General features: G+C 42.7%; 1 protein-coding gene across 1 annotated transcript in view; it reads left to right on the plus strand.

Annotated features, from left to right (window-relative positions):
* Window positions 1-173: 173 nt before the first annotated feature.
* The window catches only part of fbln5 (fibulin 5), a 22,334-nt gene continuing 3,579 nt past the window's right edge, over window positions 174-18,928 (plus strand). Inside the window, 10 exon segments of the mRNA XM_061893920.1 lie at window positions 174-380; window positions 444-498; window positions 6,797-6,848; window positions 6,923-7,060; window positions 7,063-7,163; window positions 7,165-7,210; window positions 15,559-15,681; window positions 15,804-15,920; window positions 16,376-16,492; window positions 18,890-18,928. The exon segment at window positions 18,890-18,928 is cut by the window's right edge and continues 84 nt beyond it. Of these exon segments, the coding sequence (XP_061749904.1) occupies window positions 337-380; window positions 444-498; window positions 6,797-6,848; window positions 6,923-7,060; window positions 7,063-7,163; window positions 7,165-7,210; window positions 15,559-15,681; window positions 15,804-15,920; window positions 16,376-16,492; window positions 18,890-18,928 (832 nt within the window). The 5' untranslated portion in view covers window positions 174-336.

Genomic DNA, 18,928 nt, shown 5'->3' on the forward strand with positions numbered 1-18,928 from the left:
AATCTTTTAGCGTTTTGTGCACAAATGTTGCAGATTTTTCTCCTCCAAGCTGTGCTTTGGCTGCACTTGGATCTTGCACGAGAAGGGAGGGGGGCGTCTCTTTTTCTGTCTGATGGGATCCAGCTGTGCAAGGGGGGGCTGAACGTGTGAGGGGGCGTCAGCTAAATCATCTTTTAGAGGCCACACCATCCCGTCCTGTTCCACTTTGAAAGCGGTCCTTCCTTTTAGCGACCTGGACCAGGGACTGACATCCTGGTGTGGTGGTCTTAGCTGAGGGGGGGTCGACCACAGGACTTGAGTCAACATTTGAAGGGTCGTTGAAGGAAAAGCTGAGACATGTTTTGTGGCAAAAGTTCCTGCAAGCTGTCTTCCTCTGCAAGGTTAGTACATCAACTGTATCCTAGTTTAGTAGAAGTTGTTCACTGCACATTTTCTGCTTGCAGGATGTTGGCAGCTCTGCTATTTATTTTGTTGCATATCCAGTTGGCACATGGACAGGTAGGCACTTTATTCCCATATTTTCTCCTCACTATTCCAACTACTTTATTTACATGAACTATTTTTGACTCAAACTTAGCAATAAAACGCAAAAGCTACTGGTTTTACTATTGGACTGTACTTTATAGTGTGTATGTTTTCATTCATTTGGAGCGTTCCAGAACCAGCACTTACTGCACAGATGGTTTTTTTTACACATAGAATACAACTATTATGAAGACCAATTCATAGAAAGCAATGTAAATATCTGAAAAAGCAGCAAAAGAAATCGAATGCAGGCATTGACTCATCTATTTTAATGTGATATAATTACGGACCCTGTTTCCATATGAGTTGGGAAATTGTGTTAGATGTAAATATAAACAGAATACAATGATTTGCAAATCCTTTTCAAGCCATATTCAGTTGAATATGCTACAAAGACAACATATTTCATGTTCAAACTCATAAACATATATATTTTTTTGCAAATAATCATTAACTTTAGAATTTGATGCCAGCAACACGTGACAAAGAAGTTGGGAAAGGTGGCAATAAATACTGATAAAGTTGAGGAATGCTCATCAAACACTTATTTGGAACATCCCACAGGTGTGCAGGCTAATTGGGAACAGGTGGGTGCCATGATTGGGTATAAAAGCAGCTTCCATGAAATGTTAAGTCATTCACAAACAAGGATGGAGTGAGGGTCACCACTTTGTAAGCAAATTGTCAAACAGTTTTAGAACAACATTCCTCAAGGAGCTATTGCAAGGAATTTAGGGATTTCACCATCTACACTCAGTAAAATCATCAAAAAGTTTGGAGAATCTGCAGAAATCACTGCACGTAAGCGATGATCCCTCAGGCGGTACTGCATTAAAAACCGACATCAGTGTGTAAAGGATATCACCACATGGGCTCAGGAACACTTCATAAAACCACTGTCAGTAACTATCATCTACGGTCCGTAAAATCAGGTTCACAATCTGGAGAAATCACTGCACGTAAGCGATGATATTACGGCCCTTTGAACCCTCAGGCGGTACTGCGTCAAAAACTGACATCATTGTGTCAAGAATATCACCACCTGGGCTCAGGAACCACTGTCAGTAACTACAGTTGGTCGCTACAAGTTATAGCAAGTTAAAACTCTGTTATACAAAGCAAAACCCATTTATCAACAACATCCAGAAACGCCGCTGGCTTGGCTGGGCCCGAGCTCATCTAAGATGGACTGATGCAAAGTGGAAAAGTGTTCTGTGGTCTGACGAGTCCACATTTCAAATTATATTTGGAAACTGTGAACGTGGTGTCCTCCGGAACAAAGAGGAAAATAACCATCCAGATTGTTATAGGTGCAAAGTTGAAAAGCCAGCATGTGTGATGGTATGGGGGTGCATTAGTGCCCAAGGCATGGGTAACTTACACATCTGTGAAGGCACCATTAATGCTGAAAGGTACATACAGGTTTTGGAGCAACATATGTTGTCATCCAAGCAACGTTATCATGGACGCCCCTGCTTATTTCAGCAAGACAATGCCAAGCCACGTGTTACAACAGTGTGGTTTTGTAGTAAAAGAGTGCGGGTTCTTTCCTGGCCCGCCTGCAGTCCAGACCTGTCTCCCATGGAAAATGTGTGGCGCATTATGAAGCATAAATACGACAGCGGAGACCCCGGACTGTTGAAGGACTGAAGCTCTACATAAAACAAGAATGAGAAAGAATTCCACTTTCAAAGCTTCAACAATTAGTTTCCTCAGTTCCCAAACGTTTATTGAGTGTTGTTAAAAGAAAAGGTGATGTAACACAGTGGTGAACATGCCCTTTCCCAACTACTTTGGCACATGTTGCAGCCATGAAATTCTAAGTTAATTATTATTTGCAAATAAAAATAAAGTTTATGAGTTTGAACATCAAATATGTTGTCTTTGTAGCATATTCAACTGAATATGGCTTGAAAAGGATTTGCAAATCATTGTATTCTGTTTATATTTACATCTAACACAATTTCCCAACTCATATGGAAACGGGTTTGTAGATGAACAATAAGGGATTGTAGCATTGTTTTACTGCGTATTATAAAAACCCTAGAAAAATGATAGCATCAGCAGTCTTGCAGGATGTTCATTCAGTTGTTTAAAAGCAGATAACAGACATAACACCAAACTATATTCATTTCAAACAGAAACTTTCTGGCCTTAAAAAAACATAATCATTCATCAATCTATCCCATTTTTGCAATAAGGCCCTTAATCACAAGTGTCTCAAAGGGCTTCCACAAACACATAACAACATCTCCTGATCTAAACCCACAATCAGGCAAAGAGAAACTTCCTTATGGGGAAGAATTTGAAAGCTTGAGAAGGAATTGAAGATGTAGGGACCCTCCTTCCAGGGTAACTGGCTGCATTGGATGTCAACTGGGCATTTATTTGTAAGTTAAGTAGGTTAGGTCACTATCAGCATATTTCAGTCATGCATGTTTATCACCTGAGAAATGGACATTGTAGCAATGTAGGTCTGACTTGGTAAGACATGTACAGCTGGCAGTGAACTTAGTGAGCTCAGAAAGCAAAAGAACAAGTATATACCGTATTTTACGCACTATAAGGCGCACCGGATTATAAGGCGCACCTTCAATGAATGGCCTATTTTAAAACTTTGTTCATATATAAAGCGCACCGCATTATAAGGCGCAGAGAATAGATGCTACAGTAGAGGCTGGGGTTACGTTATGCATCCTTTAGATCATGGGTAGGGAACCTATGGCTCTAGAGCCAGATGTGGCTCTTTTGATGACTTCATCTGGCTCTCGGATAAATCCGAGCTGACATTGCTTAACACGATAAGTAATGAATAATTCCACTTGTAATCACAGTGTTAAAAATAATGTTCAAAATATAAAACATTCTCATGCATTTTTAATCCATCATCCGTTTTCTACCACACCTGTTCAAGAAGTTGCGTTAATGGTAAGAAGTTATTTATTTATTATTGGTTAGTGTGGGGGTTGCCCTCCTGGGGGTTCTTCAGACCACCAAGCACCGACATGAGAGCCTGTTTCAGGGTTACAATATTGTTTTATTTTTCAATAAGTCTCTCAGTTGCTTTCCAGCAATTGTAATTTCCAGCCCCAACCCAGTCTCTCCTCCTGGCTGCTGCTTATAACAGAGCAACAGGTGATTAGGTAACAAGGCCCAGGTGGGCCGTTTACGCACCTGTCGCTGCAGGCCCGCAGGCCACGCCCCCTCCAAAGTTAGCTTCAGAATAACAATGTTATTACAAAGAATAAGAGTCCTATTATACTCTAGAAATGTTGGTCCTACTTAAAAATGCATGTGTTTAGTTGTGTTCAGTGTTAAAAAAATATTATATGGCTCTTACGGAAATATATTTTAAAATATTTGACTTTTTGGCTCTCTCAGCCGAAAAGGTTCCCGACCCCTGCTTTAGATGGAGCTGCGCTAAAGGCAATGTCAACAAAACAGTCAGATAGGGTCAGTCAAACTTTATTATATTAATAGATTACAAAGCAGCGTTCTGATAACTCCGTTCACTTCCCAAAATGAATAGACAGCTGTTTATTATTTTCCCCGATTCAATAAACACGTAAAAAACAGTCTGATACTGTTACGGTAAATCAAACGTTAGTGCAATCACAATCTAGTAACACTCAAAATAGTGCAAAGCAATAAGATATCAATAACTCAACATTGCTCAAACCATAAAGTCACACAACACAACACACTTCTTCTACGGGGGGAAAATAAAGTTGGTGGCTGCTTACCGTAGTTGTGAGACCTGTTGTGGCTCAATATTGGTCCACATATAAGGCCCAGCGGACTATAAGGCGCACTCTCAGCTTTTGAGAAAATGTGAGGTTTTTAGGTGCGCCTTATAGTGCGGAAAATACGGTACATTTGATTATTTACATTCTGGGGAGGTGTGATGTGGTGGGGGGGAGGCTTGTAGTTTCCTGGAGGTTTTCTTTGAGTGTGGTTTTGAAGGAGGATAGAGATGCACTTTCTTATACACCTGTTGGGAGTGTGTTCCATACTGATGTGGAATACAAGGAGAACGAGTTAAGACCTTTGTTAGATGGGAATCTGGGTTTGATGTGGTTTGTGGAGCTCTCCCTGGTGAGAAGGTTGTAAAAGACCAACAACTGGTAGTCCAGGGAAAACATCCAAGCCCTAAGACAGGGGTGTCAAACCCAAATACAGAGTGGGCCAAAATGTAAAACTGAACAAAGCCGCGGGCCAAGGTTGAACAAATTAACCTTTTAATAGAAACCCAAACAAGTTTTGCAATGAATATTGAACATGGTGGAATAGGGGTTAGTGCATCTGCCTCACAATACGAAGGTCCTGAGTAGGTCCTGCGTTCAATCCTGGGTTCGGGATCTTTGAGTGGAGGTTTGCATGTTCTCCTCCCGTGACTGCGTGGGTTCCCTCCGGGTACTCCGGCTTCCTCCCATGGAACAGGCAGAGCTTTATAACATAATAGTGCAAAATCAACTTTCAAAAAACATCAGTGTATATTAAATAAAATTGAAATAAAAAAATTAATGCCTCTTTTCTGAGGTAAATATCAACATTAACTTTTTCCACTGGCTAATAAATTTGAAAATAAAATAAAAATGAGGTGGGCGGGGTTTGGTGGTAGCGAGGAGTGTATATTGTAGCGTTCCGGTAGAGTTAGTGCTGCAAGGGTTTCTGGGTATTTGTTCTGTTGTGTTTATGTTGTGTTACGGTGCGGGTGTTTCTCCCGAAATGTGTTTTGTCATTCTTGTTTGGTGTGGGTTCACAGTGTGGCGCATATTTGGAACAGTGTTAAAGGTCTTTATACGGCCACCCTCAGTGTGACCTGTATGGATTTTGACCCAAGTATGTGTGTGTGAAAGCCACATATATTATGTGACCTGGCCAGCACACTGTTTATATGGAGGAAAAAGAGGACACTAAAGGCAGTGCCTTTAAGGCACGCTCCCAATATTGTTGTCCGGGTGGAAATCCGGAGAATGGTTGCCCAGGGAGATTTTCGGGAAGGGCACTAAACTTCGGGAGTCTCCCGGAAAAATCGGGAGGGTTGGCAAGTATGAGTATTAGCGGTAAATGTGGTGTTACCGGCAGGCCAGCTCTAATGTTAGTTTGATATTGCCTCAAGGGCCAAATGAAATTAAACGGCGGGCCAAATTTGGCCCGTGGGCCAGAGTTTGACAGCCATGCCCTAAGACAAGAAAATGCACAGCAATAACAAATGAACAAAAACTGGAGTCCCTGTCTGTGACTGAACTTTAAGAAAGTGCCAAAAGGAAATGGGATTTATGTCGGAAAAACTAAACGAAAGCCCTCATAAACATCTAAAAAGATGTTTATGAGGTTTCTTTCCCGTCTTTCTTTCTTTCTTTCTTTTGTTCTTTCTTTCTTTCTGCCACCCTCTGTGTGACCTGTATGGCTGTTGACCAAGTATGCCTTGCAATAGTATGTGAATAGGCAGACACGCAAAGGCATTACCTTTCAAGTTGATTGGCACTCTGTACCTCCCCGTACGTCCGTGTACACAATTTTACTTTTAAAACCGATACCGATAATTTTGAAAACCGATAATTTCCGATATCACATTTTAGAGCATTTATCGGACATCCCTACTATTTACATTGTAGATTGTCACTAAAGGCATCACAACTATGACACTTGTGAAGTGAATACCCTTTCAGGTGGACTACCCCTTGAAGTTAATAGAGAGAATGCCAGGAGTGTGCAAAGCAGTAGTCAGAGCAAAGGGTGGCTATTTTGAAGAAAACTAGAATATAAAACAGAGACAATGCACCTGGGGATAGGTTGATTGGCACCACTAAATAGTCCCTAGTGTTTGAATGTTGTCTATGTGTGTTGGCCTTGTGATGAGGTAGCGACTTGTCCAGGGAGTAATAGCCTTCCGCCCGATTGTAGCAGAGAGGCACCAGCGATCCCAAAGGGAATATCAGGTAGAAAATGGATGGATGGATGGATGGATAGAATACAAAACATGTTTTCAGTTATTTCCTATTTTTTCGTTAAGTACATAAGTCCTCTTCTGTCCATTCATAGTTTTGATATGACAATCTACAATATAAATAGTCATGAAAATAAAGGAAACACATTGAATGAGAAAGTGTGTCCAAACTTTCGGCCTGTACTGTAAATATTTCTGGTATTATTGGCATGCAGGAATATGTCGCTGACTTCCAAAAGCAGTTCTTGATCTTCCAGTTATTAAACAGTCCAAGTTAAAGTTCCTCCTCCAATGAGAATTGTTGTGCTGATGTTCCAGCAGACGTGCTCCGAAGGCTTCACGTTCGAGCGCAGGTCGAGACAATGCATCGGTAAGCGCCTCCGCCGTACGATTTAAATCCGCTAAAAGCGTGCTCAGCACACCTTTTGCTCTCGCCCCTCCCAGATGTGGACGAGTGCCGCACCATGCCCGACGCCTGCAGGGGTGACATGCGCTGCGTCAACCAGAACGGGGGCTACCTGTGCCTCCCCCGGGGTCTCTATAGCCGGCCCTTGAGGCCCGAGCCCCCGCAGCTGTCCCGAGACCGCTTATGGGGGGCACGTCGGCGGGACAGAGCGAGAGCTTTCAGCCCGTCGCCCCTGAGAGGTCGGCGGAGCCTAGCTACCCCCAGGTGAGCTACCCGGTTGCCGTGCATCCTGGGATACACGCTGGCGGACGACGGTACCTGCACAGGTGAGTGGACTTTTAGTCCTTCTTGTGTGCGAGTGCAACACATTACTAGCCTCTCTCCAATCAGCTGTTATAACTATGGCAAGTGAAAGAGTACATTTACGACAAAATTCTATTCAATCAGTGGTTCTCAAACTTTTTTCACCAAGTGCCACCTCAGAGACTTGGCTCTTCAAGTACCACCTTAACGAGCAACATTAAAGGCCTACTGAAAGCCACTACTAGCAGTTTGATGGTTTATATATCAATGATGAAATATTAACATTGCAACACATGCCAATACGGCCGCTTTAGTTTACTAAATTGCAATTTTAAATTACACACGGAAGTATCATGCTAAAATGTCGCGGTATGATGAGGCGTGCGTGTGACGTCACGCAATGTAGAGGACATTTTGTTCCAGCACCGTTCACAGCTATAAGTCGTCTCTTTTCATCGCATAATGGACGGCGTGGCGCAGTGGAAGAGTGGCCGTGCGCATCCCGAGGGTCCCTGGTTCAAATCCCACCTAGTACCAACCTCGTCACGTCCGTTGTGTCCTGAGCAAGACACTTCACCCTTGCTCCTGATGGGTGCTGGTTAGCGCCTTGCATGGCAGCTCCCTCCATCAGTGTGTGAATGTGTGTGTGAATGGGTAAATGTGGAAATAGTGTCAAAGCGCTTTGAGTACCTTGAAGGTAGAAAAGCGCTATACAAGTACAACCCATTTATTTATTTATAATTCCACAGTATTTTGGACATCTGTGTTGCTGAATCTTTTGCAATTTGTTCAATGAATAATGGAGACATCAAAGAAGAAAGCTGTAGCTGGGAAGTGGTGTATTGCGGCCGCCTTTAGCAACACAAACACAGCCGGTGTTTCATTGTTTACATTCCCGAAAGATGACGGTGAAGCTTTACTATGGAACAGAGCGGTCAAGCGAACACGGTTGGATTGGACCACACACACAAAGTACAGTGTATTATGCAGCCATCATTTTGAAAGATCGTGTTTTGAAGAGGGTCCCTTGTGAAGGGCAGAGATGGGCATCGCCACCACCCGTCGACTGGTGCTGAAGAAAGGTGCGGGGCCGACCTTCAGGTTGTACAGGTACGACCATATAATCTCACTAAAACACTAGTAACACTATAAGCAGATAAGGGATTTTCAGGAATTATCCTACTATCCTGTATAAATGGTAAATGGGTTATACTTGTGTAGCGCTTTTCTACCTTCAAGGTACTCAAAGCACTTTGACACTATTTCCACATTCACCCATACATTCACACACTGATGGCGGGAGCTGCCATGCAAGGCCCTAACCACGAACCATCAGGAGCAAGGGTGAAGTGTTTTGCTCAAGGACACAACAGACGTGACGAGGTTGGTAGAAGGTGGGGATTGAACCAGGAACCCTCAGGTTGCTGGCACGGCCACTCTCCCAACTACGCCACGCCGTCCCCAATATAGTATAGTCTTTTTTTTCTTCTAGTCCTTCACTCTCACTTTCCTCATCCACAAATCTTTCATCCTCGCTCAAATTAATGGGGAAATCGTCGCTTTCTCGGTCCGAATCGCTCTCGCTGCTGGTGGCCATGATTGTAAACAATGTTCAGATGTGAGGAGCTCTACAACCCGTGACGTCACGCGCACATCGTCTGCTACTTCCGGTACAGGCAAGGCTTTTTTATTAGCGATCAAAAGTTGCCAACTTTATCGTGGATGTTCTCTACTAAATCCTTTCAGCAAAAATATGGGGAAATGATGAAGTATGACACATAGAATGGAGCTGCTATCCCCGTTTAAATAAGAACATCTCATTTCAGTAGGCCTTTAAAATACAGTAGCGTGGTAGACCTAAGTATTAATTAAAAACAAGGCAGAGGTTTTATATAACAAGTATATTTAATGTTTTTGCCCACTGTAAAATTACACACAGTTTGAAGAATAACACTGTGTTTGAATATAGGAAAATAAAGCACTTTAGTGATTCTTTGGCGTGCCGCTAATGGAGCCCGTGTACCACAGTTTGAGAAACACTCTGCCAGTTTCAGGTCTGGGTACTCAAACATCAACCATGAAGCCAGCCCTGCAGAAGACATATTTATGCCCACTTGTGTAATGTTTCAAGAGAAAGTCAAAGACTCCCAGATGTCTAATCCGCACTTGAACGTTACGTCATTGGCTGCAGCGGATTATTTAACTACTGTATAGGAGAGTCAAAATATTAGAAAGGTCTCTTATGTAGCACAGTACGACGACAAAAATAAACGTGTCGTAAAATAACTGTATTTATATTGTAAAGGCAGACATTTTGACTGAAAATTGTTGGGCTATCCAGGTGTACCTAATGAAGTGGGTGTCCAAACACTCGTAGATCCACCCTTTTGCCGAACGTGAGCTCATGTTTTATATTAGTTCCCAGGTGGGGGAGAACAGGCCTGCCTGTGTGTGGGTGAGGGGGGGGGGGCTAATGCCATTGCTGTTATGATGTAATGACCAGGCCAGGGTCTACAGACTGACTTCCTGTCTGGACGCAGAACAAACATGGCTTTGTCTTCAGTGGGACCAGTGTGTCAAACAATGCAGGCAATTTACACGCCATGTTGAAGCTCAGCAAGTAAACCGTGAGAGGCCTTGCAGCATGTTACACACTTCCTGTTTCCACCCGTGCCTTTCGATTTACTCCAAAGCATCACACGGTCAGAAAGAAAAACATTGAACAGACGCTCCTTTGAGTGTAAAGCTCACTTTTGCCACATGGAAGCAAGTGACACCATCATAAACAAACATTGTACACTCATAATTCATTATAAAGACACATTATAATGGGGATCATAATCATACATCATAGAGACACATTATAAACACATTACATTATACATACATGTTATAAACTCATTATTAATTATAAAGACACATTACACACCCATAATTCATTATGAAGACAAGTTAACACACGGGTGTCAAACATACGGCCCGAGGGCCGGATCAGGCCCGTAAACAGGTATTATCCGGCCCTCGGGATGCGTTATGTATAAAAAATACCCAGAATTTTTTGAATTAAAGAAACTGCCGTTCTAAATTTGTCCACTAGATGTCGCCATAGCAATTATTTAGTTCTTTGTAGATCAGGGGTCACAAAACTTTTTGAAACCAAGAGCTACTTCTTGGGTACTGATCAATGCCAAGGGCTACCAGTTTGATACACACTTCAATAAATTGCCAAAAATAGCAAATTTGCTCAATTTACCTATAATAATTAAATCTGTATATATATATATATATATATATATATATATATATATATATATATTTACCTATAATAATTAAATATATATATGAAGAATTAAATAATTATACTACATTCTAATTACACTGTAATACATTATACTAATACATTTTGAACATTTGTGTTAAAAAGACGCTTACCATATTTCCTTGAATTGCCGCCGGGGCGCTAATTAATTTAAAACCTCTTTTCACTCCGGCGTTTACTAAAGGCATGCGGTAAATTTAGGCCTGCGCTTATAAACTTGAGTGTGATGTAAGGATACCATCATGAAAAGCACATTTAATAAAAAAAAACGTTATTATGGTCTTACCTTTACTTATAAATGAAGTCCATGTGCAGCTCCTTCTGATCAAAAGCATCGATAACTTGTTTATAGAAGTCTTCCTTATCTTTCTTCAGTTTTAAAAGTCTCTCTGTCTCGATGGAGATCTTCCTTTATTACCTCCTGCTTCCATTGAAAGTCCAGTTTAGAAAACCGTTTCATTTTAGATATGTAATCCTCCATGTTAAAAGTGCAAGCGAGAGGAAAAACTAAGGAATCGCTGCTCACTCTTGCTGCTTGTTGTCACTTCTTCTGCAGCCGAGTAGTCGCAAGAAGGATCACTAGCGCCCTCTACCACCAGGAGGCGGGAGTCATTTAATGACTCATACTTGACACACGCAGCTACGGTATATTAATAAAACATAGCTGCTTACTGTTCTTTTTAGCATATTCAATAGCTTGGACCTTAAATCCTACTGAATAGCTCTTAATCTTCTTCCCTTTATGCGATTTCAAATGATTGAAATCAGCCTCCTCCATTTTGAAAATGATGACAGGTGAAGTGTCACTCGTGACGTGACGAGTTTGACCCGGCGGAAATTCTCGGCATATGCTAATTATTTTGCAAAACGAGATGGACCTGGCAGTAATTCTAGGCAGGCGCATACTATATACTCGGCGGCAATTCAAGGAAATACGGTAATACATTATAAACACACTTTAATACATTATAAAAATATACCTTGTACACAATATAAAGACACGTTTTAAACACACTGTAATACATCATAAAAATGCATTTTAAATACATCATACACACACTAATTAATGTACATTTTAAACACAAAATAAAGACAGTAATACATTCTAAACACATTTAATACATTAGAAAAACATTATAAAAACACAATGACTCTGCACCTTATAGCTAGCCCATTTGACAGCAGTAATAGTTGTTGTAATAATAATAATAATTAAAGCTGCAAGCAGCGTTGGTCGGGTCCGCCTTTGGCTGCCGCCGCCGCGACTCAAGCTCTGGTCTTAGTCAGACCTACATAGATGTTTTTGTTTCATGTCTGTACGACATTCCTAACAGAAGTTACAAGCAGTTTTGCCTGGGTTTTTTCCTAGGGGGCGTTAGAGCGCAATTTAGATTTTTAGGGTTTGTTTTTTTATTAGATGGCAATTTTCACCAGTCCTGATGTGTGTGTAAAATTTGGTGAGTTTTGAAGCATGTTAAGGGGGTCAAATTACAGATCGGCGTTTCTGGATGTTGTTGATAAATGGCTTTCGCTTTGCATAGTAGAGCTATAACTTGCACTTTGAAGCATTTTAAGGGGGTCAAATAACAGCTCAAAGAGGCAAAAATGACATTTTTTAGGAAACTTTGCGCAGGGGTTCTTTGAAGGCGCGTAAAATCAAAACCGGAGCAGTAATCAAAAATCTGTGAATATGTTTTTATCAGAAGAGTTCAATCCCTCTCCTGTGCGAGTTTGAAGCCGAAACGACAAACATGCTCAGAGGAGACAACGTTTGAAAAAAGGTGACGCGTGTTTACAAAACTTTTATTTTGAAGGGGTATTTTTTTAACTTCCTGTTGAATTTTCCTGAAATATGTCAATTTAAAAATGTAGGTCTAAGTGAGACCTACATAGAAGTTTTTTTTTCATGTCTCTCTGACAGTCTTACCGGAAGTTACAAGCAATTCTGTCTGTGTTTTCTTCCTAGGAGCAGTTTTTTCAGTGTTTTATTCAAAAATAGCGCTAGAGCGCAATTTTGAGTTTTGGGGTTTGGTTTTTTCATTAGATCGCAATATTCGCCAGTCCTTATGTGTGCGCCACGTTTGGTGACTTTTGAAGCATTTTAAAGGGGTCAAATTACAGCGCAAAGAGGCAAAAATTGCATTTTTTGCGAAAATTTTATTTTGAAGGGGTTTTTGCCAACTTCCTGTAGATTTTTGCTGAAAGAAGTGAGTGTATGAAATTTGGGTCCAAGTCAGACCTACATAGGAGTTTTTGTTTCATGTCGCTATGACATTCCTAACAGAAGTTACATGCAGTTTTGTCTGTCATTTTTTCCTAGGGAGCGCTAGAGCGCAATTTTCATTTGGGGGATTGGTTGCTTAATAAGTTGGGAAGGTTTGCTATACCGACGTGTGTGTCAAATTTGGTGAGTTTTGAAGCATGTTAAGGGGGTCAAATTAAAGCGCGTAGGTGCGGAATAATAATAAAACAAAGCAGTTTCAATAGGGTCCTTGGACCATGGCAAAGGACTCCTGTGGAGTCCTTTGGCATGGGCCAAGGACCCTAATAATAATAATAGTACTGTGGAACCAGTTTTTGGAGTGGTGGACTTCAAGCATCACTTCACATGACATGGTGTACAGTAAGTAGCAATCAGACCCACAAAGCAGTCCCACCAGGACCTTATCGTGCCTCAAAGTCGCCTGAGCAAACAAAGACTACCACCGCCCTCGTCTCCCCTCGGAATATTTGATGTGCTTCCCTCATAAGGAAGTGTGCTCGCTGCTTATTAGGAGGAATTTGCCATGTAATCGGAGAGATCTTTAATGCGGAGCAAAAACAAATGGCAGCTGATAGCGCAGAGCAGGAATGTGGAAACAAAGGCCGGGGGGGTGAACGCCACAAGCAGGGAGGAAGAGAGGTTGCAGGACGCCAGCTGGGAGATTTCTGCTCCACTTCTTCGAGGAAACTTGAAAGGAAGCAAAGTGTTTAGTCTCAGGACACAGACAACCTTTATCAAGGAAGCAGTGAAAGGAACAATCCAGCCGTGTACTCTCCCGCTACTTGCTGCACAACAACACTCCACACTTTCACTTATTTGAAGTAGTACTCATTAAAAGTATGTACAAGTAGTGGGTCTTAATTCTGTAGATTGGAATCGTGCACGTCATACCCAACACTAACTTTTAATGCCTTAAACCTGTGTCAAACTTGTTTTCGTGTGTGTGTGTGTGTGTGTGTGTGTGTGTGTGTGTGTGTGTGTGTGTACATTCACACATACATATATATATATATGTATATATAAATAAATACAAACCCCGTTTCCATATGAGTTGGGAAATGGTGTTAGATGTAAATATAAACAGAATACAATGATTTGCAAATCCTTTTCAACCCATATTCAGTTGAATATGCTACGGGCGGCTTAGCTCGGTTGGTAGAGTGGCCGTGCCAGCAACTTGAGGGTTGCAGGTTCGATTCCCGCTTGTGCCATCCTAGTCACTGCCGTTGTGTCCTTGGGCAAGACACTTTACCCACCTGCTCCCAGTGCCACCCACACTGCTTTAAATGTAACTTAGATATTGGGTGTCACTATGTAAAGCGCTTTGAGTCACTTGAGAAAAGCGCTATATAAATATAATTCACTTCACTACAAAGACAACATATTTGATGTTCAAACTCATAAACTTTTTTTTTTTTTGCAAATAATAATTAACTTAGAATTTCATGGCTGCAACACGTGCCAAAGTAGTTGGGAAAGGGCATGTTCACCACTGTGTTACATCACCTTTTCTTTTAACAACACTCCATAAACGTTTGGGAACTGAGGAAACTAATTGTTGAAGCTTTGAAAGTGGAATTCTTTCCCATTCTTGTTTTATGTAGAGCTTCAGTCCTTCAACAGTCCGGGGTCTCCGCTGTCCTATTTTACGCTTCACACATTTTCCATGGGAGACAGGTCTGGACTGCAGGCGGGCCAGGAAAGTACCCGCACTCTTTTTTTTTACAAAGTTTTTATGTGTTGCAGCCATTTAATTTTAAGTTAATTATTATTTGCAAAAAGAACTGAAGTGAATTAGTGAAGTGAATTATATTTATATAGCGCTTTTTCTCTAGTGACTCAAAGCGCTTTACATAGTGAAACCCAATATCTAAGTTACATTCAAACCAGTGTGGGTGGCACTGGGAGCAGGTGGGTAAAGTGTCTTGCTCAAAGACACAACGACAGTGACTAGGATGGCGGATGCGGGAATCGAACCTGGAACCCTCAAGTTGCTGGCACGGCCGCTCTACCAAGCGAGCTAAACCGTTTATGAGTTCCATCCATCTATTTTCTACCGCTTATTCCCTTTCGTGGTCGCGGGGGGCGCTGGCGCCTATCTTAGCTACAATCGGGCGGAAGGCGGGGTACACCCTGGATAATTCGCCACCTCATCGCAGGGCCAACACAGATAGACAGACAACATTCACACACTAGGGACCATTTAGTGTTGCCAATCAACCTATCCCCAGGTGCATGTCTTTGGAGGTGGGAGGGGCCTATCCCCAGGTGCATGTCTTTGGAGGTGGGAGGGGCCTATCCCCAGGTGCATGTCTTTGGAGGTGAGAGGGGCCTATCCCCAGGTGCATGTCTTTGGAGGTGGGAGGGGCCTATCCCCAGGTGCATGTCTTTGGAGGTGGGAGGGGCCTATCCCCAGGTGCATTTTTTTTGGGGTGGGAGGGGCCTATCCCCAGGTGCATGTCTTTGGAGGTGGGAGGAAGCCGGAGTACCCGGAGGGAACCCACGCAGTCACGGGGAGAACATGCAAACTCCACACAGAAAGATCCCGAGCCTGGATTCGAACCCAGGACTGCAGGACCTTCGTATTATGAGTTTGAACATCAAATATGTTGTCTTTGTAGCATATTCAACTGAATATGGCTTGAAAAGGATTTGCAAATCATTGTATTCTGTTTATATTTACATCTAACACAATTTCCCAACTCATATGGAAACGGGGTTTGTAAATAAAGGTGTGCATTTCTTCCCACTTTCATCGCCATCAACACCTATTGGTGACGCCTTTTCAGACGTGGACGAGTGCGAGACCAACTCCCACCACTGCAACCCCACCCAGGTGTGCATAAACACGGCGGGGGGCTACACCTGTTCTTGCACTGAAGGCTTCTGGCTGATCGGGGGTCAGTGTCAGGGTAAGTCCACCTTTTGCAAAAATGGAACAAGTCAATGCTCTCTCACCTTAGGGGAATGGCGTCCTCTAGTGGTGAGGCGCTGCATGACACAAATAGTACACGCCTTGCTTCTTTCATTGCAGATATTGATGAGTGTCGCTATGGTTACTGCGAGCAACTTTGTGCCAACGTGCCCGGCTCGTATTCCTGCTCGTGCAGCCCGGGATTCACGCTCAACACCGACAACAGGAGCTGCCAAGGTGCGTTCAGGGACGTCACGACATTCCCACACATCAGCTTAAACATCACAGCCAAATATAGAGAACGTTTGGAGAAAATATGTAAAAAAATGACTTGTTTATAACGGCTTGGACTTAGTTGTGGCAGCTTTTTGTCCCTTTCAATCTTTAGTGTAGCAAAATACACATTTAAAACCGCCAGTTCAAACTTAATGTGTAGAGTGGCCGTGCCAGCAACTTGAGGGTTGCAGGTTCAATTCCCACTTCCACCATCCTAGTCACTGCCGTTGTGTCCTTGGGCAAGACACTTTACCCACCTGCTCCCAGTGCCACCCACACTGCTTTAAATGTTACTTACATATTGGCTTTCACTATGTAAAGCGCTTTGAGTCACTAGAGAAAAGCGCTATATAAATATAATTCACCTCACACACACACCTGAGAGTAACCAGTGCTTGCGTGCCTTGTGGTGTCAGACGTGAACGAGTGTGAGGACAGTCCATGCAGTCACACCTGCTACAACAACCTGGGCTCCTTCATGTGCAACTGTGACCCGGGCTTCGAGCTGGCGAGGGACGGCACTTCCTGTAACGGTAAGCAGACAACACCTTTTTATTAGCTACCGTATTTCCTTGAATTGCCGTCGGGACGCTAATTAATTTAAAACCTCTTCTCACTCCGGCACTTACCAAAGGCATGCGGTAAATTTAGGCCTGCGCTTATAAATTTGAGTGTGATGTAAGGATACCATCATGAAAAGCACATTTAATAAAAAAAACGTTATTATGGTCTTACCTTTACTTATAAATGAAGTCCATGCGCAGCTCCTTCTGATCAAAAGCATCGATAACTTGTTCATAGAAGTCTTCCTTATCTTTCTTCAGTTTTCAAAAGTCTCGATGGAGATCTTCCTTTATTACCTCCTGCTTGGATTGAAAGTCCAGTTTAGAAAACTGTTTTATTTTAGATATGTAATCCTCCATGTTAAAAGTGCAAGCGAGAGGAAAAAATAAACGATCGCTGCTTGTTGTCACTTCTTCTGCAGCCGAGTAGTCGCAAGAAGGATCACTAGCGCCCTCTACCACCAGGAGGCGGGAGTCATTTAATGACTCATATTTGACACACGCAGCTACGGTATATTAATAAAACATAGCTGCTTCCTGTTCTTTTTAGCATATTCAATAGCTTGGACCTTAAATCCTACTGAATAGCTCTTAATCTTCTTCCCTTTATGCGATTTCAAAAATCAGCCTCCTCCATTTTAAAAATGATGACAGGTGAAGTGTCACTCGTGACGTGACGAGTTTGACCCGGTGGAAATTCTAGGCATATGCGAATTATTTTGCAAAACGCGTTTGACCCGGCAGTAATTCTAGGCAGGCACATACTATATACCCGGCGGCAATTCAAGGAAATACGGTACACCCGCGCTCCAGACTGGTCAGAACATTAGGTACAGAGTAGAGCAGGGGTAGGGAACCTATGGTTCTAGAGCCAGATGTGGCTCTTTTGATGACTGCATCTGGCTCTCAGATAAATCTGAGCTGACATTGCTTAACACGATAAGTAATGAATAATTCCACTTGTAATCACAGTGTTACAAATAACATTCAAAATATAAAACATTCTCATGCATTTTTATGTTCAAGAAGTTGCGTTAATGGTAAGAAGTAATTTATTTATTATTGGTTAGTGTGGGGCTTGTTCTTCAGACCACCAAGCACCGACATGAGTCCCTGTTTTAGGGTTAAAATATTGTTGTTTTTTTTCAATTAGTTTCTCAGTTGCTTTCCAGCAATTGTCTTTTTCTCTTTCGTCCTCATTCGCCCTCTGGCTCCAGCCCCAACCCTGTCTCTCCTCCTGGCTGCTGCTTATAACAGAGCGACCGGTGATTAGATAACAAGGCCCAGGTGGGCCATCTACCCACCTGTCGCTGATTTCGAGGCCGGTCCTGGCAACATCCTGCTTTGCTGCAGGCCCGCAGGCCACGCCCCCTCCACATTTAGCTTTACCTGCTGTTGTGTACTCGGGATCTGCATAAGTCCCGTAAATTAGTGCGCGTCCACAATTGTAGCCTGTGCCGTTGTCAACAAGCTCCTTCTTTTTCTCTATCGTCTTGTTGTGGGCCATTTCTAAACCGGATTAATTCTGTTTGAGCTTACCGACCTCAAAGCAATTTTATTTGGTGCATGGTGTGATGATAAGTGTGACCAGTAGATGGCAGTCACACATAAGAGATACATTTGGACTGCAGGTTGACACCCCCTGTTCAATAAACGGCGCCAGCAAGTACAGGTTAGCAAGCAATCCAAAACTTTGGTCTTCCATTGTTAGTGGCAGAGGGGTTAGTGCGTCTGCCTCACAATACGAAGTTCCTGCAGTCCTGGGTTCAAATCCAGGCTCGGGATCTTTCTGTGTGGAGTTTGCATGTTCTCCCCGTGACTGCGTGGGTTCCCTCCGGGTACTCCGGCTTCCTCCCACTTCCAAAGACATGCACCTGGGGATAGGTTGATTGGCAACACTAAATGGTCCCTAGTGTGTGAATGTGAGTGTGAATGTTGTCTGTCTATCTGTGTTGGCCCTGCGATGAGGTGGCGACTTGTCCAGGGTGTACCCTGCCTTCCGCCCGATTGTAGCTGAGATAGGCGCCAGCGCCCCCCGCGACCCCGAAGGGGAATAAGCGGTAGAAAATGGATGGATGGATGGATCCTGGCAACATCCTGCTTTGCTGCAGGCCCGCAGGCCACGCCACCCTCCACAGTTAGCTTCAGAATAACAATGTTATTACAAAGAATAAGATACCTATTATACTCTGGAAATGTTGGTCTGACTTAAAAATAGATGTGTTTAGTTGTGTTCAGTGTTAAAAAATATATTATATGACTCTTAGGAAAATAAGTTTTTTAAAATATTTGTCTTCTTGGCTCTCTCAGCCAAAAATGTTCCCGACCCCTGGAGTAGAGAGTGATGTTGCTCCTATTTGTCCTCAGACGTGGACGAGTGCAGGTTCTCGGACTCGCTGTGTCAGC

Source organism: Nerophis ophidion, linkage group LG03 (assembly GCF_033978795.1).
Source record: "Nerophis ophidion isolate RoL-2023_Sa linkage group LG03, RoL_Noph_v1.0, whole genome shotgun sequence".
Classification (NCBI taxonomy): domain Eukaryota; kingdom Metazoa; phylum Chordata; class Actinopteri; order Syngnathiformes; family Syngnathidae; genus Nerophis; species Nerophis ophidion.